The sequence below is a fragment of the Oncorhynchus nerka genome, linkage group LG15 (assembly GCF_034236695.1).
Source record: "Oncorhynchus nerka isolate Pitt River linkage group LG15, Oner_Uvic_2.0, whole genome shotgun sequence".
In the NCBI taxonomy this organism is placed as follows: Eukaryota; Metazoa; Chordata; class Actinopteri; order Salmoniformes; family Salmonidae; genus Oncorhynchus; species Oncorhynchus nerka.
Window position 1 is genome coordinate 66,305,354 of NC_088410.1, and position 27,064 is coordinate 66,332,417.

A 27,064-nucleotide genomic window follows, 5' to 3' on the forward strand; every position below is an offset into this window, starting at 1 on the left:
ATTCTTATAAATGTACGGATTAGTGTTCAGCTCCTTGAAATCAGAAGCTCTAGCCTTTAGCTGCAGATGTTGCCTGTAATTCATGGCTTCTGGTTGGGATATGTGCATACGGGCACTGTGGGGATGACGTCGTCGATGCACTTATTCATGAATCCTGGAACATATTCCAGTCTGTGCTAGTGAAACAATCCTGTAGCTTAGCATCGGACCACTTCCTTATTGTGCACGTCACTGGTAATTCCTGTTTGAGCATTTGCTTATTAGCAGGAATCAGTAGGCTATACTTATGGTCAGATTTGCCAAAGGGAAGGCGAGGGAGAGCCTTGCATGAATTCGTGTGTGTGAAGTACAGTTTTGTCGCCTTTAGACGCACAAGTGACATGCTGGTAAAAATGAAGTAAAACAGATTTCAGTTTTCCCATGTGAAATTCAGATTTTCATGTGAAATGGCAAATGTGATTTTGACATATAAATGTTTTAAATGAAAGTGAGATTTTCACGTCAAACAACATAGTGAAAACATGTTATTCTCCTCACATGTGAACATGTGGTGTTAACATGTGAACTGTAAATGTTAAAATATGCAAATGTTTTTTTTGTAAGGTGTGTGTGTGTGTGTGTGTGTGTGTGTGTGTGTGTGTGTGTGTGTGTGTGTGTGTGTGTGTGTGTGTGTGTGTGTGTGTGTCTGTGTGCACGTGTGTGTGGTGTGAATGTGGACTCTGAGTCTGGTACCTTATTATAGTTCCATCTGTTTTTAGCTGTTTGTGTAGAGAATGTGTGTGTCTGTTTATCATTGTTTGCGACAAGTGTGGACAGCATGTGAGTTCCTGTGCATCTGTGTCTCTGTCTGTATCTCTGTGAGAAGGCTAAGTAGTGGAGGAGTTGGGAGCTGGTTGAACTGTGTGTAGGCTGTGAGCTCTCTCCCCACACAGCCTCTTCATTGTTCTGGGCTCTACAGGAGAACTTTGGACACATCTGATTTGGAGGATATAAGAAGATGAGAAGGAGACACCAGTAGATGAGATGCAACAGGTGAAGATGCAAGAAGGATAGCGATCCAGGCAGATATACTCGATACAGTGATATGGAGAGGCGGTGATATTAAAGGCAGTGATGAATTAGGGAAGGAACATCACCTTTTCGCCCCTTTTAGGATGATATATACGGTCAGACCCTCCCAGACAGAAAGACACCCCCCTTTTCTCTCTCTGACCCCCCGTAACCGAGAGGCATGATCCCAGTAGGATGTGGCTAGAGAACCTGGCCAGCTGCTATGTGGAGCAGGCAGGCGGGGCACAGAGCTCGAGGTGTGTGTTTGAGTAACTATGTTTACGTGTAGGGGAGGGTTGTGTATGTTTATGTGTGTGAGGGGAGGTGTGTGTATGCATAGTACTGTATGGAAGGGGTCCAACTCAGAGTCCGAACCCCTCCACTCGCCCAAGAGCTGGGGTCCTGATTGTATGACCTTGTGTAAACAAACACTGAGCCCCCCTGCCCGACATCCCAGCTCGGGGGTCCGTCAATAAGGATGCAGGTTGTATTGCGTAATCATGATGTGTGTGGTTGACGGGGGCTTGCCAGTGCGTAGGTGTGTGAAATTGTGTCAAGTGGACAGGGGGCCCTGGGGGGTTATATATAAACTATTGGGACCAAATTCAGTGATTTTTGCAATTCGTTCAAAAACCACTACTAAAATATAAACACCTGAGCATTTGTGCATCACACATAAAACACAATTTCAAAAGCAAACACTTTTGTAGTGCATTGTATTGTTTTGTAATGTATTACATTGTATGCTTGACTTACAGTGCCTTCGGAAAGTATTCAGACCCCTTCACATATTCCACATTTTGCTACGTTACTACCTTATTCTAAAATCGATGAAATACATTTTTAAAAGTATCATCAATCTACACACAATACAGCATAATGACAAAGCGAAAACAGGTTTTAAGACATTTTTGGAAATGTATTACATTTAAAATTTAAATACCTTATTTACATAAGTATTCAGACCCTTTGCTATGAGACTCAAAATTGAGCTCAGGTGCATCCTATTTCCATTGATAATCCTTGAGATGTTTCTACAACTTGATTGGAGTCTTGGAGTAAATTCAATTGATTGGACATGATTTAGAAAGGCACACACCTTTCTATGTAAGGTCCCACAGTTAACAGTGCATGTCAGAGCAGAAACCAGGAATTGTCCGTAGAGCTCCGACATAGGATTGTGTCGAGGCAAAGATCTGGGGAGGGTTACCAAAAAAACTTCTGTATTGAAGTTCCCCTAGAACACAGTGGCCTCAATCATTCTTAAATGTAAGTAGTTTGGAGCCACCAAGACTCTTCCTAGAACTGGCCGCCCGGCCAAACTGAGCAATCGGGGGAGAAAGGCCTTGGTGAGGGAGGTGACCAAGAACCCGATGGAGTTTCTGAAGATGGGAGAACATTCCAAAAGGACAACTATCTCTGCAGCACTCCACCAATCAGGCCTTTATGGAAGAGTGGCCAGACTGAACCCACTCCTCAGTAAATCTCTAGGTCTAGGACTATACATCATTAAGCAGAGTTCATACAGACATTGGCAAGTCTAATTCAAGGACTTTCAGGGACTTTTTCAAGTACCTAATTGTCATTTTCAAGGACCTCAATGTTATACAATTGAATCATTTATATAATTATTATTACATACTAAAATGTGTGAGAATAATGTGGACTTGCCTGACTAAATAAATTCGATGCATGCACGGCAATATTTCTGTAGCCTACGTGGCCGACACAGGGACATGAATAGTTCCATGAATAGTTCCATGAATAGTGGTAGCATTAATATCACCATTTGAATCTCACCATCGCTGTTTTTATGAGAAAGTGACCAAAAATCAGGTTCCTTTTCTAATGTAAGGATTCGTATGGAATACCAAGTTGAAGCCAACATTAGATTAACCGCACAACCTCATAATAACCACACTTGGTTTTACAGCAACAGAATTGCAACACCCTTCAACTGAAGCTGTAGGAAACAAACGAAAGTGGCCACATCTCTCACAAAAACGAAATCACAGGTAAATTAGAAAGGAACAGGAGAACTGAATTATAACAATTACAATACGTTTTCAAGCACCAAATAGGTGCCTATTCCAGAGTTCCAAATTCAAGTTCAAGTAGCCTTCTTCAGGCCCCTTGTGTTGTTTAAAATTGCCTGTGAAACATGGAAAACAAAATGTATTTGTCATGTTATTTCATTACCAGATCATATAGTGAATAGGCCTACTAGGCTATATAATTTGTTGTCAATATATGCAGAATAATTCATAGGAATAGAGTTAGGTGTTGCGCAACCCTACACAAGTGCACACAGGAGACTCTGCGTACAATCCGATGCACAAAAACATATAAACTGTTCTTCAGGGTCAGTGAAGAAAGCACAGTGATGCCGAAACGTAAATACCCAATAAATTAGTGGGAGTTTATATATGGAGTGTGCGACTCTTTATTTTTATAGTTTATAGTTTATTCGCCATTAGTCAGCACCTCCACACAAAATAATTTTTCTGGGTGTGCGCCAGCTCATATTTTTTATTCTACAAAAACATAATGAAAACATGAACTCATTACCTCGATGCTTTCTCTGTTAAATCTAACGAGACCCTGCTGTAAATCAAAAACAACATATAATCAACATCAATTTGCTAGGGATATTATATCGAACGTGGATCCAGACACAACTATCTTCATCGGCGTAACGAATGAGATACCAAAATATCCTGGACATTCCTCGCGAACACCTTTTTTTCCACCACGTGGGCTGTTGTTGCATCGAATGCGCTATCACAACCAGTAGAGGTGCATGGGCAAAATCACTGGGGAAGCCAGCCAGGACCTCCTCCCTCTGACTATTAGGTGTGTGTGTGTGTGTGTGTGTGTGTGTGTGTGTGTGTGTGTGTGTGTGTGTGTGTGTGTGTGTGTGTGTGTGTGTGTGTGTGTGTGTGTGTGTGTGTGTGTGTGTGTGTGTGTGTGTGTGTGTGTGTGTGTGTGTGTGTGTGTGTGTGGTTATCTACATTATCGTCCTAAGTCTCTCAGGACACAAATATGTTTATTTTTAAACTCAACCCTCCAAGCCTTTATCAGCCATCATAATAATGGTACCTTAGTAAACCCTGGGGAGAGAACAACAACAAAAGAGTAGTTTTAGGTCACGCTGCACAGAAGAGTAGTTGGCTTTCAGGCCCATGGCTTTGTTTGGTCACAGACCTGCACGAGGAGAGCCTACCAGGAAACCATGAGGTCAATGTCTTATCAGCTGACCCAGCGTCAGTCCTTGGTCCATCGCCTTCACTGGCCCCTTAGGACACATTACTGCTAGACCCACAACCATCACTGGGTCTGATGACCAGTTTTGCCCCTGCGACACCACCTGATCCAGTTCCAGTCCTTGGTCCACCGCCAGAACCAGATCTGAGCCTGCCTCAGGCTCTGGCCCTGGGTGAACATCCAGCCACCCGTGGGAGAGCCTCCACCTAACCAGTACTCTCACCCTGTTACGGCCCGAGGATGCCTGGCCTGACTTGTTGGAATGGCCTCCACAAGCCTGGACACCGACTGCTGCTGGACAGCCCAGCCTCAGGGACACTGTGAGCTTCTCAGAACCCTCTCTCAAACCTTCTCTCTGGCCCTGGAACTTAAGAGACAAACTTTGTGACTTCTTACAGCTGAGGAAGGCTACCAACCCCCAACCTCAACCTGAGTCCTGATGCAGAAGGTCACTTCACACCTATGTATTATGTACCAGGTTGCCAGGGAACAGAGTCAGTTGACCTGGTCAGCCAATCAGTGGTCTAGCCTGGGGTTGGAGATCCCAGTCTGCCCTGAACTCTTTAGTTTTTTCCAGGAGGCCAGGTTAGAAAACCTTGATAAAGTTAGCTAGCCAAGTTGCTAGTTAGCTAGCTAAGTTAGTTACCTACCTAGCCTATATTGACCAGTAATACAAAATACACACACATTTTTTTAAACATTAGCTGTCACCTTAAAAAGTAAAAATGTTTTTACCCGAAGGGAAGGCAATTCCGTTATTTGTTAGCTAGCTAGGCTACCAGTAAGCTTTTACCCCATATCAAGCCTAGATAGCTAGCCATACTGTCTGCTTGGCCAAATTGGAAAAGGTTATTGATTCTAGTTACTAAGATAAATAAAACATCTCAAGTTAGCTACCGACTCTAGCGTTAACTTCTTTTAGGTATTTTCTGAACAGCTTCTCACTGTTTCTCCAGTTGTCAGTTGAGCCACACCGTTTACACACTCATTTGTGGTGCCCAAATAAAAAAATACCTGATTCTTGTTGCTAGGCTACCAGTTACAGTGCCTTTAGCTTGCACACACCTTTATGCAGAGGGAATAAAACATTTTGAGCTTGTGTCTAAAAAATGTATATGGATTTAATATTTGTCAAACTCAAATAAGCATCAGAAATTGTCCTTATTTAACGTATCAAGATCTTGATATGGACCTCAGTCAAGAGCATATGCATTATATGTGCAGAGAAAATATACTATGTAAGCCTACTGACAGTATTTGTCTTCATATAGAGAAAATAAGATGTCCACATAGGCCTATCTCTGAATATCTAGTGATTCAACATCCCACCATTTTTTAAAACCTTTATTTAACTAGGCAAGTCAGTTAAGAACAAATTCTTATTTTCAATGACGACCTAGGAAAAGTGGGATAACTGCCTGTTCAGGGGCAGAACGACAGATTTGTACCTTGTCAGCTCGGGGATTTAAACTTGCAACCTTTCGGTTCCTAGTCCAAAGCTCTAACCACTAGGTTACCCTGCCACCCCATACCATGTATGATATAAGGAGGGAATCCATAAATGATTTGTTCATAAAATAAACATTTTCAAATTATTGAGCATGCTCAGAAACTAAGAAATGCAACAGAAATCATCGTTATTTTCAGCATATCAAAAAGTATATCAAGATCCGTATGTTGATCTCAGCCAAGATAAGCATATCTGGAATCAATATAGCGTAATATATTGAATGTGCTGCGAAAACACAGATATGTTATATACAGTCAGTATTTGTCAATCTAAAGAGAGAATATAGGATGTCTCATAGTCCATATCCGGCCATAGGAAATGTCCATGTGTGATATTCGGAGTAATCCCAATATCATATATGTGTAAAATACATCTGGATTCTGAATTTCTCCGGATATGGTGCATATCCACAAAACTCAAAATATGCATTGGAAATGGTCTGTATTCTCTAGAATATCAAAAACGTGTCATGTAAAGATATCCCCTTGTAGCGGGTTTCTTATGTACCACAGGAGAACCAAGAAATGAAGAGCGACACCACGGCTGTCTTTTAGGCTTTATGTTGATCTGCAATAGTATTGTGTTAAGACAGGACAGGAACACATCAGTCTCCAATGCACCATCTGACAAGTTGTTCTTTCTCTCTGTGTTTTCTCGGACTCACACAATCACACTCATACATAAAGCCATAATGTATAATAACCCGTCCTTAATACAAAGAATGTATAATCTTCATTCTTAGACAATAGAACCATACCTGCAATAGTATTGTGAAAAGACAGGGCAGGAACACATCAGTCCCCAATGCACCATCTGACAAGTTGTACACAGGAGCATGAAGAAAGGTAAAACACATATCCTGTCTCACATCCCCAATACATTGCTAGGTGCTTTCAGTGTTGACAGTACCAAAATACAACAACTCATGTACAAAAACACTGCAACATAAACAAGTTACAATGTGAAATTGCCTCTATTCCATTCAGACCGTAGAGGACCAAACTACATCTCCCATAATGCAACGCCAGCAACGGTCGGCAGCTCAGCTAACCGTCTACGTCACAGAAAGGCATGCTAGCTAGCAACAGCAGCACTTTTAGCACTCTGTAAACTATATTAATAACAACAATAAAACTCTGAAAATTACATGTTTCAATAGTCTCACACTCCCTTATAACCATATCTACAGTTTAATTTATTTCACGTTATGGACATCTACAAAGGAGTAATCTGCAACACATACCTTTCTCTCTCAGTGTTTTCTCGGACTGAGAAGAACTGGAGCTACGGGTAGTACCAGGGTGTTAGTAGGTGGCACAAGCTCCCAGATTAAATAAAATATATTTTATGAAACAAAACTCGAAGATGTTAACATCATTCAGCTACTGTAGCTGCCTACCTAACATCAACAGGCAGTACCAGTAGCGCAACAATTAAAAATAGACATCAAAAGTAAAGTTCCTGGCGATCATAGCGATCTGACTCCCCCCTTCTGTCTGAACTTGGAATATTCCTGTTCGAGGGCTTTGGCCACGGACCCTCAACCTGGTTGTTCTGTTCTGCGTTGTGTACTATTCTAATAATTTGAAGTTTGATAGAATAACCATTTTAAAGTTACTACACCCTGATATGGACCCCTTTCGCCCAGTGCTGTATCGTTCCATTTATCCAAATGTCAAATTTCAAAGCTGCTGCTCTGTGTTATTCCATTTCTCAAAATGTCAAAGTTAGGCTGACTACACCGCTCGCGTCGTGTGCACGAGCACTGCAAAATCAATTTAGAAATCTAGGGCTAAAATAGAAGTCAGTTTTGTTTCTGACGCAGATCACGCTGCAAGTCCTGCCTCTCCCATCTCCTCATTGGTTTATCCAGTTATGCATGAGGGGGCGCTGTTAAAATTTTTGGATGAAAAACGTTCCCGTTTTAAACATATTTTGTCACAAAAAGATGCTCGACTATGCATATAATTGACAGCTTTGGAAAGACATCACTCTGACGTTTCCAAATCTGCAAAGATATTATCTGTGAGTGCCACAGAACTGATGCTACAGATTTTGAATGCGCTTTGTTCCAATGTCTCCTTATATGGCTGTGAATGCGCAAGGAATGAGCCTACACTTTCTGTCGTTTCCCCAAGGTGTCTGCAGCATTGTGACGTATTTGTAGGCATATCATTGGAAGATTGACCATAAGAGACTACATTTACCAGGTGTCCGCTTGGTGTCCCCCTTCGAAATTATTGCGTAATCTCCAGCTGCATGCATTTTTCCATGTGGTTCAGAAGAGAAACCAAACTTCCACGAATGATATATCATCGAATAGATATGTGAAAAACACCTTGAGGATTGATTCTAAACAACGTTTGCCATGTTTCTGTCGATATTATGGAGTTAATTTGGAAAAAAGTTCGGCGTTATAATGACTGAATTTTCGGGGTTTTTTCTTAGCCAAACGTGATGAACAAAATGGAACGATTTCTCCTACACAAATAATATTTTTGGAAAAACTGAACATTTGCTATCTAACTGAGAGTCTCCTCATTGAAAACATCTGAAGTTCTTCAAAGGTAAATTATTTTATTTGAATGCTTTCTTGTTTTTGTGAAAATGTTGCCTGCTGAATGCTAGGATTAATGCTATGCTACCTATCAATACTCTTACACAAATGCTTGTTTAGCTATGGTTGAAAAGCATGTTTTGAAAATCTGAGATGACAGTGTTGTTAACAAAAGGCTAAGCTTGAGAGCCAATATATTTATTTCATTTCATTTGCGATTTTCATGAATAGTTAACGTTGCGTTATGCTAATGAGCTTGAGGCTATAATTACGATCCCGGATACGGGATTGCTCGTAGCAAGAGGTTATAGAAGCCGGTACCCACGTGGGTGACTGAAAGACGAACAAAGTCAGTGGCGGTAATGCAGCTAATTTATGAAATCATATTATAAAGTCAAGAGAAGTAAAAGCCTGGAAGGAAGAGAGATGACTAGAAACAATTTGGTGGACCGTTTTATGTGTGGATTAATTGGCAGAGTAGAGGAACTTGTGCATTTCAGGTAAAATAACAACTCAATGTTTATATCCCAGGTCAAATTAGCTAGCAACAGCAGCTAGCTAAATAGGACAAATTAGCTAGCAAGTGCAAGCTAACTAGCTAAATTGCCATAAAATGTTTAATGCTTTTTGACCTGTCCCCAAATTAATATTATTGGTTCAGTTTTGTTTTTATATTTTAACCTGCGTGTCGTGATCACGTTTGGTGTGGGGGGACAAAATACATCTATGCACGATGGCGCACGCGCACAGCCAGTTTGGGTGTAGGCTTCACAATATTATTTACCCACCAGTGTTGTGATTGGCTGTGATATTCGCTTATCGATTTCTCCCGCTGGAGCGGCACCTGTTTTCTGACTTTGTGGCTGTGTTATCTAGTGGAAATAGCTTTGTCATTTCCTGGCTGCTAAAATTCAACATTGTTCGCTCAATGTCAGTTTATGTGAGAAAACAAGCACTGACATATGGAGAATACTTATTTTTACCTAACATTCAGCATTCATTCACCTAATTTCAACGTCCAGAAAATACATATTTTCAATGTCTGGGAAGTATTTTTAACATCCGGAAAATACGTATTTTTGACATTCGGAAAATGCACGCGATGTCAACGTCTGGAAATACTTCAAAACAATTATTTTCAACCTAATTTTGCTGACTGGGTGGTTTGTTTCTGAATGGCCACCCCTCCGGGCCTACGGATGTTAGAGTCTGTTAGACCCTGTTAGATCATTGTTCTGTGCCCACCAGATGGAGGAGGAAGTTAGAGCCTGCCTGGCCCAGTAATGTGTTTTGTAAATGGGCTCAAGGCCCTGCCTGCAATGTAGCCTGGCCAGGTCCATTATTATTATTATTATTTGTCGCTGGGAAGTAGAACATCAGGACTTAGCGTTTGTGTGATTAGTCACTGCCTGCTCCTCCATGCTAACCTTGACCTCCCATCCCGCCCTGCCCTGTACTGGACTGCCTCATCCCAGCTAGCCTCAGAGCTGATTGGGCCAACAATAAAATCCGTAATCCATTTAGACTATACATTTTCATTTACGTAACCCTCTCCTTTTCTCTTCCCAGAATATTGCCCTAATTACATCCGTACATTACACAGGTGTGTGTGTGTGTGTGTGTGTGTGTGTGTGTATTTATGGAGGTCTATAAAGCTGCTTTTCACGTGATTGTTTACCTGTGGAAAATGTTGTTGTTCTTATTAGAAGGATATGTGAAGTTGCCTAATGTGATTGTTGTTGAAGATCAGTTGTTCGCTTGCTTGCTCTCTCTCTCTCTCTCGCTCTCTCTCTCTCTCTTTCTCTCTCTCTCTCTCTCTCACACACACACACAGGTGACAATGCTGACAGGAAGAGCACATAGTTTAAATATCACTGTGGTAATGCCTGTGTCGTGTCTCTGACTATGATTAAATTATATGTATGTGTATGATAGATCATACATAGATCATTGATTACTAATCATGTAATGAAAAGCCCCTAGTGGGCTAACCTGATATGACGGCTGGTTACACAAAGGAAGGGGGTTGGGTTTGAATGAAAGAGCGGGAAGACTGAGGGACAAAGGGATTGGGTCTCTATCGGACCTTGAGAAGTTATGCTACCATAAATACAGAATCTTATGCATTCTAATAACAGCCCATTTGGAAAAGGAAAATGCAAGATATATATTTACTCTGAGCTACGCTTCGATAGATGGGTCGAAGACGGAAGACTGGTTTATCCAGCAGAGATCGCCATTGTCCTTTGAAGAATCTTCGGTCGTAGTGTTGTAGAGCGGATACGTTAATGTACCCTGTCGTTCTTAGGAGATTGTCTGTCCTTTCCTAGGCCACGTATGTTTACAATTGCAGCTGATAAAGTGAAGTTTAGGATGGATCACTTCTACTTTAGTGAATAATAGTTCAAAGTTCATACCAAGTTGCCATAATCAGCTTGTGCTGTATTCTGGCTGGTCTAGTCGAAATTCACCATTCCAGCATGGTGATCGTCACCTCCATGTGATCTGGTCTCATGTAAATTTCGTTAGATAGAGTAGTTGTTCAACCATTCACAACCACAGCTCATGCCGGGGTTTGTTTAGTCCACTGTGAATTGGGTCACCGGGGCTTTTGTACTGGGGAAGGGAAGGCCGTGTTTCATCCCTGTTCACTTGGGCTTGGCCACTGAATGAGCGTAAATTTACTTATGAAAACAATTCTCTCATTTAGAAGCTAAAATCACATTTCATCTTCTCACATATAGTTTCATATTTAAACATTTAAATTGCACAACAATTCCATGCGAATCTGATAACTAGAATGTGTAGATTTTCCAAGATACAATGTATGTCGTCCTATGATCAGATATAATTTCCCAGACAACAACTGATCTGACATCATATTCTTTAAGTACAAATGGATACTTTCAACTGGTTGAGAAAGGGCAATATTGTTCCATTCCCCAACCTTTTGATGTTACCATACTTTCTCTGTGGTAACACAGGGCTTTCCAAGAGTCCATTCTGTAGAGTGGAGAGAAAAGGAGGAAAGGTGGAAAGGTATTTATGGGGGAGTCATAAACCTCACCCAACAGGGCAACGTCATAATACCTGCTATTTGTGGCTATGGCACCATTTGTTTGTCAGTGTGTTTGTCTGGGGGTTTTGCTCTGTCTACTGTCTGTCTGCAATGATTTTTGGTGAGAGGGGGAACCATTCTGGTTGTTTTATATTCAGACTAGCGCTCTTCAAGCCCAATTTGAGGAAAGACAACCACGCAGAGCCCTTCTCTTCACTATCAGTTTCTGTCTCCTTCCTTCTGCCAGTTTCTCTTTCCCTCTACAACTATCTCTTTCTGCTCTTTATCAGCTGATAAGAATAACAAGGCAAACAGGTTAAATGGATGGCAAACTGCTTAGAAAATCTATTTCAATTTCCCTCTGTGTTCCTCCCCACATGAAAAACTACAGTTTACTATAGAATACTACAACTTACTATAGAAGTATGTGGTAAACTGTAGTATACTGTACAATACTATACCACACACTGTACTATCCCTCGATCATGTGTAGTACTTAGTATAGATTTGTTTGTATACTGTAGAATACTATAGTAAATACTACATAAATGTCAGCAAAAACACTGCAGTCTGCGAAAACAATACCATTTTTAAACTAGAATGAATACTACAGTATTTAATTTGCATATACCCTGCCCATTCCACTCCCCATGTCCCAATTTGAACCACCACAAGTGAGAAACCTACATGCCAAGTATAGACAATATATTGTGTTCTCTACAGGTTATAAAAAGGAGCAGAAATACTGAATGCTGTTCATTACCAGTGGTGGAAAAGTACCCAACTGTCACACTTGAGTAAAGTAATGATATCTTAATAGAATATGACTCAAGAAAAAGTCATCCAGTATAATTCTTCTTGAGTAGAAGTTTTAAAGTATTTGATTTTAGATATACTTAAGTATCAAAAATAAATGTAATTGCTACTGTATACTTAAGTATCAAAAATAAGTAAAAATAATTTCAAATTCCTCATATTAAGCAAACCTGACCGCACCATTTAAAAAAAAAATTCTACTTGTGGATTGGCAGGGGCATACTCCATAATTTACAAACAAAGCATTTTGATGGTGCCGGAGCAAAAAGGCAGACATTTTACGTGCCCCCAACCGATTGTGTTTTTATTTATTTTTTAACTGCGTTGTTTGTAACTTATTTTTTTACTCTTTTGTACATAATGTTACCGCTACCATCTCTTATGACCGAAAATAACTTCTAGACATCAGCACTGCTATTACTCACCACGGACTAGCAGAATCCTTTTTCTTCGTTCATGACTCTGACGAGCCCGAGGCGGAGAATATAGAGCTCCCTCGAGAACAGGCCCCGACCCCAGTGATCTACGTGAAGAGGAGGCGGAGAAAGAGAGGCCAGAGAGCGGGCTGCCTTCTGAGAAGTCGGAGGCGATCGAATAAACCCCCACTTCCCTCAATTCTGCTAACAAACATGCAATCTTTGGACAATCAAATGAACGAGTTACTGGGAAGATTAAACTACCAACGGGACATTAAAAACTGTAACATCTTATGCTTCACGGAGTCGTGGCTGAATGACGACAATATCAACATATGGTGCTCTTTCATGCCGTCCCTAGGAGGGGTGCGTCACATGAGTGGGTTGAGTCACTGATGTGATCTTCCTGTCTGGGTTGGCGCCCCCCCTTGGGTTGTGCCGTGGCGGAGATCTTTGTGGGCTATACTCAGCCTTGTCTCAGGATGGTAAGTTGGTGGTTGAAGATATCCCTCTAGTGGTGTGGGGGCTGTGCTTTGGCAAAGTGGGTGGGGTTATATCCTTCCTGTTTGGCCCTGTCCGGGGGTATCATTGGATGGGGCCACAGTGTCTCCTGACCCCTCCTGTCTCAGCCTCCAGTATTTATGCTGCAGTAGTTTATGTGTCGGGGGGGCTAGGGTCAGTTTTTTTATATCTGGAGTACTTCTCCTGTCTTATCTGGTGTCCTGTGTGAATTTAAGTATGCTCTCTCTTATTCTCTCTTTCTCTCTTTCCTTCTCTCTCTCGGAGGACCTGAGCCCTAGGACCATGCCTCAGGACTACCTGGCATGATGACTCCTTGCTGTCCCCAGTCCACCTGGCCGTGCTGCTGCTCCAGTTTCGACTGTTCTGCCTGTGATTATTATTATTTGACCATGCTGGTCATTTATGAACATTTGAACATCTTGGCCATGATCTGTTATAATCTCCACGCGGCACAGCCAGAATAGGACTGGCCACCCCTCATAGCCTGGTTCCTCTCTAGGTTTCTTCCTAGGTTTTGGCCTTTCTAGGGAGTTTTTCCTAGCCACCGTGCTTCTACACCTGCATTGCTTGCTGTTTGGGGTTTTAGGCTGGGTTTCTGTACAGCACTTTGAGATATCAGCTGATGTACGAAGGGCTATATAAATAAATTTGATTTGATTTGATCAACATACGGTTGGCTGGTTATACGATGAGGGGTGGCGGTCTATGTATTTTTGTAAACAACAGCTGGTGCACGATATTTAAGGAAGTCTCAAGCTATTACTCGCCTGAGGTAGAGTTTCTCATGATAAGCTGTAGACCACACTACCTACCGAGAGAGTTTTCATCTGTATTCTTTGTAGCTGTTTACATCGCACCACAGCCAGAGGCTGGCACTAAGGTAGCATTGAATGAGCTGTATTCTGCCATAAGCAAACAAGAAAACGCTCACCCAGAGGAGGCGCTCCTAGTAGCCGGGAACTTTAATGCAGGGAAACTTAAATCAGTTTTACCTAATTTCTATCAGCATGCTAAATGTGCAACCAGATGGAAAATAACTCTGGACCACCTTTACTCCACACACAGAGATGCATATAAAGCTCTCTCTTTCCCTCCATTTGGCAAATCTGACCATAATTCCTGTTTACAAGCAAAAATGAAAGCAGGAAGCAACAGTGACTAGATCAATAAAAAGTGGTCAGATGAAGCAGATGCTAAGCTACAGAACTGTTTTGCTAGAACAGACTAGAATATGTTCCAGGATTCCTCCAATGGCATTGAGAAGTACACCACATCTGTTATTGGCTTCATCAATAAGTGCATTAATGGCGTCGTCCCCACAGTGACTGTACGTACATACCCCCAACCAGAAGCCATGGATTACAGGCAGCATCCGCACTGAGCTAAAGGGTAGAGCTGCCACTTTCAAGTAGCGGAAGCTTATAAGAAATCCTACTATGCCCTCTGACGAACCATCAAACAGGCAAAGCGTCAGCACAGGACTAAGATCGAGTGGTACAACACCGGCTCTGACGCTCATCGGCTGTGGCAGGGCCTGCAAACCATTACAGACTACAAAGGGAAGCACAGACGAGAGCTGTCCAGTGACACGAGCCTACCGGACGAGCTAAACTACTTCTATGCTCGCTTTGAGGCAAATAACACTGAAACATGCATGAGAGCATCAGCTGTACCGGAAGACTGTGAGATCACGCTCTCCACAGCCAATGTGAGTAAGACCTTTAGACAGGTCAACATTCACCAGGCCGCAGGGCCAGACGGATTACCAGGACATGTACTGCGAGCATGCGCTGACCAACTAGCAAGTGTCTTCACTGACATTTTCAACCTCTCCCTGTCCGAGTCTGTAATACCAACATGTTTTAAGCAGACCACCATAGTGCCTGTGCCCAAGAACAAGGTAACCTGCCTAAATGACTACCGACCCGTAGCACTCATGGCTGTAGCCATGAAGTGCATTGAAAGGCTGGTCATAGCTCACATCAACACCATCATCCCAGAAACCCTAGACCCACTCCAATTTGCATACCGCCCCAACAGATCCACAGATGATTGCACTCCACACTGCCCTTTCCCACCTGGACAAATTAAAACCTATGTGAGAATGCTGTTCATTGACTACAGCTCAGCGTTCAACACCATAGTGCCCTCAAAGCTCATCAATAAGCTAAGGACCCTGGGACATAACACCTCCCTCTGCAACTGGATCCTGGACTACCTGACAGGCCGCCCCCAGGTGGTAAGGGTAGGTAACAACACATCCGCCACGCTGATCCTCAACACGGGGGCCCCTCAGGGATGCGTGCTCAGCCCCCTACTGTACTCCCTGTTCACTCATGACTGCACGGCCAGGCACGAGTCCAATACTATCATTAAATTTGCAGATGACACAACAGTGGTAGGCCTGATCACGGACAACAACGAGACAGCTTATAGGGAGGAGGTCAGAGATCTGGCCATGTGGTGCCAGGACAACAACCTCTCCCTCAACGTGATCAAGACAAAGGAGAGGATTGTAGACTACAGGAAAAAGAGGACCGAGCACAACCCCATTCTCATTGACGGGGCTGCAGTGGAGCAGGTTGAGAGCTTCAAGTTCCTTGGTGTCCACATCACCAACAAACTAACATGGTCCATGCACACCATGACATTCATGAAGCGGGCACGACAAAACCTATTCCCCCCCAGGAGAGATTTGGCATGGGTCCTCAGATCCTCAAAAGGTTCTTCAGCTGCACTATCGAGAGCATCCTGACTGGTTGCATCAATGCCTGTTATGGCAACTACTCAGACTCTGACCGCAAGGCACTGCGGCAGGTAGCCTAGTGGCGACAGGTAGCCTAGTGGTTAGAGCATTGGGACCTCTACACCAGGTGGTGTCGGAGGAAGGCCCTAAAAATGGTCAAAAACTCCAGCCTCCCTAGTCATAGACTGTTCTCTACTGCTACCACATGGCAAGCGGTACCGGGGTGCCAAGTCTAGGTCCTAGAGGCTTCTAAATAGCTTCTACCCCCAAACCATAAGACTCCTGAACATCTAGTCAAATGGCTACCGAGAGTATTTGCATTGCCCCACACCACTGCCACTCTCTATTGTCATCTATGCATAGTCACTTAATTAAGTCTACCTACATGTACATACTACCTCAACTAACCGGTGCCCCCCCCCCCCCCCCACACACACACACACACATTGACTTTGTACCGGCACCCCCCTGTATATATATATATATATTTTTTTTCACTGCTGCTCTTTAATTACTTGTTACTTTTATCTCTTATTCTTATCTGTATTTTTTGAAACTGCACTGTTGGTTAGGGGCTCGTAAGTAAGCATTTCACTGTAAGGTCTACACCTGTTGTATTGGGCACATGTGACTAATACAATTTGATTTGATTTGTGTTTAGTGAGTCCATCAAATCAGAAGCAGTAGAGATGCCAGAGAAGTTCTCTTGGTGAGTGTGTGAATTGGACCATCTTCCTGTCCTGCTAAGCATTGAAAATGTAACTAGAATTTTTGGGTGTCGGGGAAAATGTATGGAATAAAAAGCACATTATTTTCTTGAGGAATGTAGTCAAGTAAAAGTTGTAAAATATATCATTAGTAAAGTACAGATACCCCCAAAAACTACTTAAGTAGCACTTCAAAGTATTTTTACTTAAGTACTTTACACCACCATTCAGAACCAAGTCCTTGCTATCTACAGAAAATCTGTTGGTATTTCTCCAGTAGGGTTTCCTCAAGGAGAAACTCCCTCTTCAGTAAATACTACAGTCAACAAAAACACCACAGTAAATACTACATTAAAGTCTGCAAAAAGCACTACAGTGAATACTATAGTATTTTTTTCACGTGGGTCTCTCTCTCCCAGATTCAAATTCTCTTCTGCAGTGGCATCGGAATGCTAAGTAGAATGTTTCATAAGCAGCAACCAATTCAACAGATATTAACGTACTGGCCTATGTATTTCATTCATTTCTGTCTGTCTGTCTGTCTGTCTGTCTGTCTGTCTGTCTGTCTCTCTCTCTCTGTCTCTCTCTCTCTCTCTCTCTCTCTCTCTCTCTCTCTCTCTCTCTCTCTCTCTCTCTGCAGTGCTCTCATTCCTTTGTTTGCTTGTTCCTGATCTCAGTGCTTAGTTCCCACCCAACAACAGCTGCTGAGCTCTGATAGGCTGAAGCGGGTATGAGGCGGGGCCGAACTGTTTTTATATTTTTCTTGATCTGAGCTCAGTACAGACCCCAGTTCAGTATCGGCGACAGACAGAGTCAGGAACAATCTACACTCGCTCTCACACACAACCTACAGCCCCAGACCTGTCGAAAATAATGATTTACTAGCACTACGTACACAGGGATATTACCTTAACCCGAACCTGGACTATACTACTCTGCTTTCGGACCAGGATAGCACGGGGAACTAAACGTTTTTTCTCTTCTCCTTCCTGCTGCACCCTTTCTTTTTCCTGCTGTGGTCTCTGCTGTCCGAGCAGGTGTCCTCTAACGCCCCCCAGCGAAAAAGAGCGGTACAGCCAGAAGATAGGCAGCCCGAGCAGCCTCATCGTGGGCCCCTCCAGTTTAGCTGTCCGATGCGGAGTGAGGATGAGTCCTGCTCTAGAAGCCCTTATGCAGGCAGACGGGACGCTCCCCTATCCCGGGAAAGGGGTGATGCTTGAGCCCTTTGTGCACCAGGTGGGGGGCCACTCTTGCGTACTGCGTTTCGGCGACCAGACCATCTGCAAGCCCCTCATCCCCCGAGAACACCAGTTCTACAAGAGCCTGCCCCCCGAAATGAGGAAGTTCACCCCCCAGTACAGAGGTAAGCTTATTCCCTGATCCAACCTAAACCTACAATATAACGCTACCATCATCTGAATAACATCCATTATGCTGTGTGCGCCACTGCTACTGCCCCACATTTCTCTCCCCATCTCCCATCTTCTCTCTCTATCTTTCTACATCCACCTCTTAATCTCTCCCTGGTTTCTCCACTGATATGGTCAGCTGCAGTGTTTTATAACATTAGCTGCATTTAGGATTACAGAAGGTCACTGGAGATGGCAGTACCACAGCAGCACAAAGGGATTCGTTTCATGGTGGTGCTTAAGTGGGGGGTTGGGGACAGACAGTATGTGACTGCATGATACATCAGGGCTCTGCAGTGTCAGGTTATGTAATGGTGGTGGGGTTGTGTATGACAGGATCTTTATCCCCTGATGGATAGGTGTGAGCCAGGCATTCTGCATTAGACAGAGACAACCCTCCCACACAAAGGTGTCCTTGGTTGGGTGTCAGTCACACAAACAGGATTTAATGTGTTTTATATTATATTTTGTTCCATTGGATTCGATCACCTTTGAAATATCACAGAGGACCAACAGTATCACTATCTTGTCTGCTCAGACCATAGTCGGCCCCAGGCCCTCTCCTGACAGTAGGGATAAAAGCCCAGTAGCCCTGCACCTGCCTGCATCTCTGAAGAGGGCTAAAGTTCCTGGAGGAAGGATCCAGTTCCCAGCATACTCAATAATAATGGGGCTGATCATCAGAGATGGAATGCTGAGTGGGAGAGATAGCGGTGTCTGACTGGACATCAGCCTGTCATGGATAGTTAAATAAATGTTCAATCAAAAAAATATGTGGTTAACGAATACACACACAAACACTCTCTCACACACACACACACACACACACACACACACACACACACACACACACACACACACACACACACACACACACACACACAAACACAAACACTCTCACACACCTTGGATGGAAAATCTCACTCTGTGTTGTTTTTCAATGACCGTGATGCTACATACGGTGTCTCCTGACACTTGCACTCACAGATCGGCCTACACACGCACATCTCACACACACTTTCTATCAAGTCACTCCTACCCTGGCCATGTGACAGAGTTGAGGCACCAGCGTGGTATCTGACTCCGCAGCAATGCGTCGTGGAACTATAAAAAACCCATGTGATTTGGATGGGAGATGAAGTTGTGGAAAGAAGAGTACAGACGTCTGGTGACACTGAGAATATTACATAACAAACACATTCACTTCTGCTCAAAACACTTTTACACACACTCTCACACTCTTACAAACGTATGTTGGCCCATATACAGTCACGTTCACACACTCGCGTACTCACAAAACACATGAGTCGCAGGCACTTAAACACTCATCCTCACATTCCCCGCTGACAGTGCAGCTCTGACAGTTGAAACAGGCCTGGCCAGGAGAGGGTTAACTGCTGCAGGGTAGTGACATCACTGTGCATGACATCACTAAAGGCGGGAGCTGCAGAGGAGAGATAAGCACTGGGTCCCATTGTCCTCCATGTCACTGGCCATTATCACTTCATACACATAGGCCCTAATGAAGGGTCTGTCTTGATGCTGCAGAGAACCTTCCCTCCAGTGTAAACCAGGGATGTTTTTGTTTGTATTTCAGAAAGGCTGGGATTTGCTTTTGTTGTCAGTCTTATTATCTTGTTTATATTCAATGGGATGCTGAATATCCATCCTCCTCCCTATCTCTCTCCATCTCCCAATCCCTCCCTCTTTCTCTCTAATTTATCTGTCAGCCCCTGCAGCTGTGATGTTTGCTCTTCCTGTCTTGACACCCACTGCCCCCTTCCCCCAGCCTGCAGAGAGGGTTGCAATACATAGGCTCTTCTACAGGGGTTTATTAGGTAGAGTGGGGTAGGGGTGTGTGCATGTTTGGGGAACGCATCACAAATGATCCCAGGAATAAGTAAGTGTGTACAGTTTTCTATGAAAGTGTTCTGGAGACCCACCCCCCTCCTCCCCACCACCCTCCTCCCCACCACCCTGTCCTCCCCACCACCCTCCTCCCCACCACCCTGTCCTTCCCACCACCCTCCTCCCCACCACCCTGTCCTTCCCACCACCCTGTCCTTCCCACCACCCTCCTCCACCACCCTGTCTTTCCCACCACCCTGTCCTTCCCACCACCCTGTCCTTTCCACCACCCTCCTCCCCACCACCCTGTCCTTCCCACCACCCTGTCCTTCCCACCACCCTCCTCCCCACCACCCTGTCCTTCCCACCACCCTCCTCCCCACCACCCTGTCTTTCCCACCCCCTGTCCTTCCCACCACCCTCCCCACCACCTTGTCCTTCCCACCACCTTGTCCTTCCCACCACCCTCCTTCCCACCACCCTGTCCTTCCCACCACCCTCCTCCCCCCACCCCACCTTGTCCTTCCCACCACCCTCCTCCCCACCACCCTGTCCTTCCCACCACCCTCCTCCCCACCACCCTGTCCTTCCCACCACCCTGTCCTTCCCACCACCCTCCTCCCCACCACCCTGTCCTCCCCACCACCCTCCTCCCCACCACCCTGTCCTTCCCACCACCCTGTCCTTCCCACCACCCTCCCCCCACCACCCTGTCCTTCCCACCACCCTGTCCTTCCCACCACCCTCCTCCCCACCACCCTGTCCTTCCCACCACCCTCCTCCCCACCACCCTGTCCTCCCCACCACCCTGTCCTTCCCACCACCCTGTCCTTCCCACCACCCTCCTCCCCACCACCCTGTCCTTCCCACCACCCTGTCCTTCCCACCACCCTGTCCTTCCCACCACCCTCCTCCCCACCACCCTGTCCTTCCCACCACCCTGTCCTTCCCACCACCCTCCTCCCCACCACCCTGTCCTTCCCACCCTCCTCCCCACCACCCTCCTCCCCACCACCCTGTCCTTCCCACCACCCTGTTCTTCCCACCACCCTCCTCCCCACCACCCTGTCCTTCCCACCACCCTGTCCTTCCCACCACCCTCCTCCCCACCACCCTGTCCTTCCCACCACCCTGTCCTTCCCACCACCCTCCTCCCCACCACCCTGTCCTTCCCACCACCCTCCTCCCCACCACCCTGTCCTTCCCACCACCCTGTCTTTCCCACCACCCTCCTCCCCACCACCCTGTCCTTCCCACCACCCTGTCCTTCCCACCACCCTGTCCTTCCCACCACCCTCCTCCCCACCCTCCTCCCCACCACCCTGTCCTTCCCACCACCCTGTCCTCCCCACCACTCCACCACTCCATCCATCCCTTCCCTTTTTGGATTATTGCCTTGAAATGCTGTATAAAAAGGCAAGTCAAACCTGAACGGACTCTTAAAATAGAGAGACGGTGCTCGCAAAATGCCCGACTTGATGGAACTGTTGTATCTTAATGAAATATAATTCAGGTGTGTTGTTGTCGTGGTTGTTTTTGAGTTTATACAGTGTATCTTTGCTGTCGTTTCCTTTGGGTTGCCTTGAAACCTTGTAACACTATGTGTATCAGTTAATGTATGGTTTTGGGTGGGTTTGGTAGTTTCTCAATAAAGGTTGGACTGAGTGTCATACATTCGAGCCTCCTGTGGTGTTTGTGTATCTCTTTGCTTCTTGGGTTCATTCTCACGTACACATTTGAAGTACTTGGGAACACATACATTTTGTTGCTGCTGCCTCCTTGCCCCCCTACCCACTCTCTCTCTCTGCCTCCTCCTTGCCCCCCCCTACCCGCTCTCTCTCTCTGCTGCCTACTTGCCCCCTACCTTCTCTCTCTCTCTGCTACCTTCTTGCCCCCTACCCGCTCTTTCTCTCTGCTACCTTCTTGCCCCCTACCCGCTCTCTCTCTCTGCTGCCTCCTTGCCCCCCTACCCGCTCTCTCTCTCTGCTGCCTACTTGCCCCCTACCTTCTCTCTTTCTCTGCTGCCTACTTGCCCCCTACCTTCTCTCTCTCTCTGCTGCCTCCTTGCCCCCTACCTTCTCTCTTTCTCTGCTGCCTACTTGCCCCCTACCTTCTCTCTTTCTCTGCTGCCTACTTGCCTCCCTACCTTCTCACTTTCTCTGCTGCCTACTTGCCACCCTACCTTCTCTCTTTCTCTGCTGCCTACTTGCCCCCTACCTTCTCTCTCTCTCTGCTGCCTACTTGCCCCCTACCTTCTCTCTTTCTCTGCTGCCTACTTGCCCCCTACCTTCTCTCTCTCTCTGCTGCCTCCTTGCCCCCCTACCCGCTCTCTCTCTGCTACCTTCTTGCCCCCCTACCCGCTCTCTCTCTCTGCTACCTTCTTGCCCCCTACCCGCTTTCTCTCTCTGCTGCCTCCTTGCCCCCTACCCGCTCTCTCTCTCTGCTGCCTCCTTGCCCCCTACCTTCTCTCTCTCTCTGCTGCCTCCTTGCCCCCTACCTTCTCTCTCTCTCTGCTGCCTCCTTGCCCCCCTACCCGCTCTCTCTCTGCTGCCTACTTGCCCCCTACCTTCTCTCTCTCTCTGCTGCCTCCTTGCCCCCTACCCGCTCTCTCTCTCTGCTGCCTCCTTGCCCCCTTACCCACTCTCTCTCTCTGCCTCCTCCTTGCCCCCCTACCCGCTCTCTCTCTCTGCTGCCTACTTGCCCCCTACCTTCTCTCTTTCTCTGCTGCCTACTTGCCCCTTACCTTCTCTCTTTCTCTGCTGCCTACTTGCCCCCTTACCTTCTCTCTCTCTGCTGCCTCCTTGCCCCCTACCTTCTCTCTTTCTCTGCTGCCTACTTGCCCCCTACCTTCTCTCTTTCTCTGCTGCCCACTTGCCCCCTACCTTCTCTCTTTCTCTGCTGCCTACTTGCCCCCTACCTTCTCTCTCTCTCTGCTGCCTACTTGCCCCCTACCTTCTCTCTTTCTCTGCTGCCTACTTGCCCCCTACCTTCTCTCTCTCTCTGCTGCCTCCTTGCCCCCTACCCGCTCTCTCTCTGCTATCTTCTTGCCCCCCTACCCGCTCTCTCTCTCTGCTACCTTCTTGCCCCCTACCCGCTTTCTCTCTCTGCTGCCTCCTTGCCCCCTACCCGCTCTCTCTCTCTGCTGCCTCCTTGCCCCCCTACCTTCTCTCTCTCTCTGCTACCTTCTTGCCCCCCTACCCGCTTTCTCTCTCTGCTGCCTCCTTGCCCCCTACCCGCTCTCTCTCTCTGCTGCCTCCTTGCCCCCTACCCGCTCTCTCTCTCTGCTACCTTCTTGCCCCCCTACCCGCTCTCTCTCTCTGCTGCCTACTTGCCCCCTACCTTCTCTCTCTCTCTGTTGCCTCCTTGCCCCCTACCCGCTCTCTCTCTGCTGCCTACTTGCCCCCTACCTTCTCTCTCTCTCTGCTGCCTCCTTGCCCCCTACCCGCTCTCTCTCTCTGCTGCCTACTTGCCCCCCTACCTTCTCTCTCTCTCTGCTCCCTCAATAGGAAAGCCTGTGTTTGTTTGTGTTTGTCTTTCTCTTTACAGAGTGTATTTGGCTGGAAGCAGGACCCAGTTGGTAAGAACTGCCTATGACTAACCAGTTACTGGGAGGTTTTGGCTTCATCATAGCATTATAAAATAAAAAATCCAATGCCGGGTACTAACCGCCTTCCTATCGTTCTCTTTCCCGCTTCCCTCCATCTCTCCCTCTCTCAGGTGTGGTGTCAGTCAGCTTTGAGGAAGATGAAGAGGGCAACCTGTGTCTCATCGCTTACCCCCTCCACAATGAACCAGAGAACATGGAAAACAAGGACCCCTCAGCTGAATGCGAGCCTAAGAGTAAGATGATCAAGTGGGGCAACAAGAAATCATCGTCCCTATTGCTAGATAATGACAACTACAGCAAAGACCGGGTCAGACAGAGCACTAAAGAGAACAAGAGCAAAAGGTGAGCACATACACTGTTACATCGGTACACATACTGTATATACAAATATATCCAAACACCAACATAGATTCATAGATTCTATACAGCAAATATGTACTGTATGGTGATTGGCAGACATCTAACCTCTCTTTCCTCTCTGTGTGTGTAGTTATAACGGTGCAGAGGTGCAGCAGCAGGCAGAGGTTCTCCGCTACAGTCTAGATCGGAAGCAGATCAAACACAACCCCTGGAGTCTGAAATGCCACCAGCAGCACCTCCAGAGGATGAAGGAGAACTCCAAACATCGCAACCAATACAAATTCATCCTGTTGGAGAACCTGACGTGGCGTCACGCGGTGCCGTGCGTCCTGGACCTGAAGATGGGCACGCGGCAGCATGGTGACGATGCGTCAGAGGAGAAGAAGGCCAACCAGATCCGCAAATGTCAACAGAGCACTTCCGCCTCCATCGGTGTCCGGCTTTGTGGCATGCAGGTGTACCAGTCAGACTCAGGCCAGCTGATGTTCATGAACAAGTACCACGGGAGGAAGCTGAGCCTGCCGGGCTTCAAAGAGGCCCTTTTCCAGTTCTTCCACGATGGGCAGCGTCTGCGGCACGAGCTGCTCTCCCCGGTGCTGAGGAAGCTCCGGGAGATGCAGGAAACCCTGGAGTCCTGCGAGTCTTACCGCTTCTACTCCTCCTCCCTCCTCATCATCTATGATGGGGAGCCCCCCCGCCCTCGCGCCCCCACTCGACGCCACCGCGGAGGAGAGGAGGGTGATGAGGACGAGCTCTCAGATGAGGAAGAGGAAGAGGGGGCGTTTGGGTTCACCCGTGGCTCGGCAGCTGGCAGCAGTGCTGGAGGGAGCAGTAACGGTAGTAGTAGCAGTAACGGTAGCAGTAGCAGTAACGGTAGCGTCGGTCGCTCGTCCCGTGGTGCAGCAGGGGAGGCCAGCAGCCCGGCAGTGGATGTGAGGATGATAGACTTTGCTCATACGACGTGTCGCCATTACGGGGAGGACAGTGTTGTGCATGAGGGTCAGGACAGCGGCTACATCTTCGGCCTGCAAAACCTCATCACCATCATCTCCCAGCTGGAGGAGCACAGCGCCGACTAAAGACTGAGCCTCCACTCTGGGAAACTCGAACCTAACCTGGGAATAACAGCACTGAGCTGTAGCTGTAGCCCTGCTTTACCCTCCTCCGACAATGGCCTGGTCCTAATGGCCACCACACGGCTGGGGGTCTGACCCCTCACCTACTGTAGGGGACAACCAGGGAGTTTCTGGCCCGGGGGAGAGGCCACGCTGGAGTCGGTTCTGCACTCCCCACCCTCCCCCTGAACCAACACGGGACAGGACCACTTGTGCACTCGTTTGCATCTTGTCTCTGTGGCTGTTCTCTCTCTTTCTTCCTTTCTTTCTTTTCTATGTGGTGGGAGAGATTGTGACTGAGACTCTGGTCTATTAACAGGCTCAAGGACTCCTGTATCGTTCTGTCCTCCTTTCCTCTCGTTTCCACCTCTCTGCTCCTCTGTTACAGACTGTTTTCTTTACTGTATGGTCTCTCTGAGAGAGAGACGTAAAAGCTTAAGTGTAGTTCTGGGAGTCAGACTTGGTGCTTATTAAACTGTAAGGTGACATGAGGTGTTTGTGGATGGAGTTTGGACTGATATTCCCCCAACAGCACAGCACACACGAGTGGGGGTTGCTTCTGTACAGACTGAATGGGGCTGGCAGCTTTGTAACGAGTGATCTCCTCGCTCTCCTATGGCTGACATTTCATATTTCCACCATACCCCCCCCCCCCCGTACTGTTTTGTCCCTAAATCATAGACATTTAAAGTAGGGGGTAATAAGGGGATAACATCAATACTTTGTAACTTTCTTTGTTTGTCATTCCTGAAATGGTGACTAAAGAAGAGAATATATTGATTAGGACAATAAATACTATATAGAGAAAGTGTATATAGAATCTTTATTTATTTGAAATATTTCTTAAAAATAAACTAAACAAAAAAAATGAGAAACAAAATGGAGAAAATATTTCCTACATTCCATATTACTGTTCTAAATGTTCTGTTCTGATGACATTAGTGAATCTAGTTTTTTTGCAAGATACCTCTCTTGTATACCTGTGTGTCAACAGTATGTTGTATGTTGGAAGTAAAATAAAGACATTTCTTTGTGGAAAAGCACTTTCCTGTCATTGAGCGCATAATACTTCTAGGAAAGGGGTGGCAGGGGCACGGGGTGTTGTAAAATAAGGTGGGGGGTTGTAAAATAAAGTGGGGGGGTGTAAAAAAGGTGGGGGGTTGTAAAATAAGGTGGGGGGTTGTAAAATAAGGTGGGTGGGGGGTTGTAAAATAAGGTGGGTGGGGGGTTGTAAAATAAGGTGGGGGGTGTAAAATAAGGTGGGGGGTTGTAAAATAAGGTGGGTGGGGGGTTGTAAAATAAGGTGGGTGGGGGTTGTAAAATAAGGTGGGGGTTGTAAAATAAGGTGGGGGGGGGGTTGTAAAATAAGGTGGGTGGGGGGTTGTAAAATAAGGTGGGGGGTGTAAAATAAGGTGGGGGGTGTAAAATAAGGTGTGTGGGGGGTGTAAAATAAGGTGGGGGGTTGTAAAATAAGGTGGGGGTGGGGTTGTAAAATAAGGTGGGGGTGGGGTTGTAAAATAAGGTGGGGGGTTGTAAAATAAGGTGGGGGTGGGGTTGTAAAATAAGGTGGGGCTGGGGTTGTAAAATAAGGTGGGGGGTTGTAAAATAAGGTGGGGGTGGGGTTGTAAAATAAGGTGGGGGGTGTAAAATGAGGTGGGGGGTTGTAAAATAAGGTGGGGGGGGTTGTGAGAGGAAAGACAGTAAATAGAAATGACAGGGCTGTTAAATTGACCACTGAAATACTCTTGTGTCACCATGGCACACCACACTTGCAGGGAGGAAGTCTGTTTAAATAAGCCATCCTGTGGGAAAATGAGTCACTTCTTCTACACAGGTGTGGTTCATGGAGAGAATAAAGAGGACTGAATCTGATGTCACTCCTTCACCCTGTCCACCCAGTTACACCTCTTTCACAGCCAAGGGCAATGGCAGTTCACAACTCAATTAAAACAATGAACTAAATGGAGTTTATATGATTTGGAGAATGTCCCTTTGCCTGTCGATGGACTGGTCTTGGGGTCTATGAGTGCACAATGGAAAAATTAAGGACACTTTTCATTGCATGCGTCACACTATTTG

At 46.0% G+C, this 27,064-nt stretch overlaps 1 protein-coding gene across 1 annotated transcript; it reads left to right on the plus strand.

The window, feature by feature from the left end:
- Positions 1-17,418: 17,418 nt before the first annotated feature.
- Positions 17,419-26,025, plus strand: LOC115143144 (inositol hexakisphosphate kinase 2-like). Its single transcript, XM_029683255.2, has 3 exons — positions 17,419-18,009; positions 23,621-23,852; positions 24,001-26,025. Exons 1-3 carry the CDS (start codon positions 17,793-17,795, stop codon positions 24,947-24,949), a joined length of 1,398 nt encoding a protein of 465 aa, XP_029539115.1. The 5' UTR covers positions 17,419-17,792; the 3' UTR covers positions 24,950-26,025.
- Positions 26,026-27,064: the final 1,039 nt, after the last annotated feature.

Bases quoted from the DNA above. Each gene is read 5' to 3' on its own strand.
- LOC115143144 (XM_029683255.2), top strand. From the start codon at position 17,793: ATGAGTCCTGCTCTAGAAGCCCTTATGCAGGCAGACGGGACGCTCCCC. The intron at 18,010-23,620 runs GTAAGCTTATTC...TCCCTCTCTCAG, and splicing joins GTTCACCCCCCAGTACAGAG to GTGTGGTGTCAGTCAGCTTT. The intron at 23,853-24,000 runs GTGAGCACATAC...CTGTGTGTGTAG, and splicing joins AAAGAGAACAAGAGCAAAAG to TTATAACGGTGCAGAGGTGC.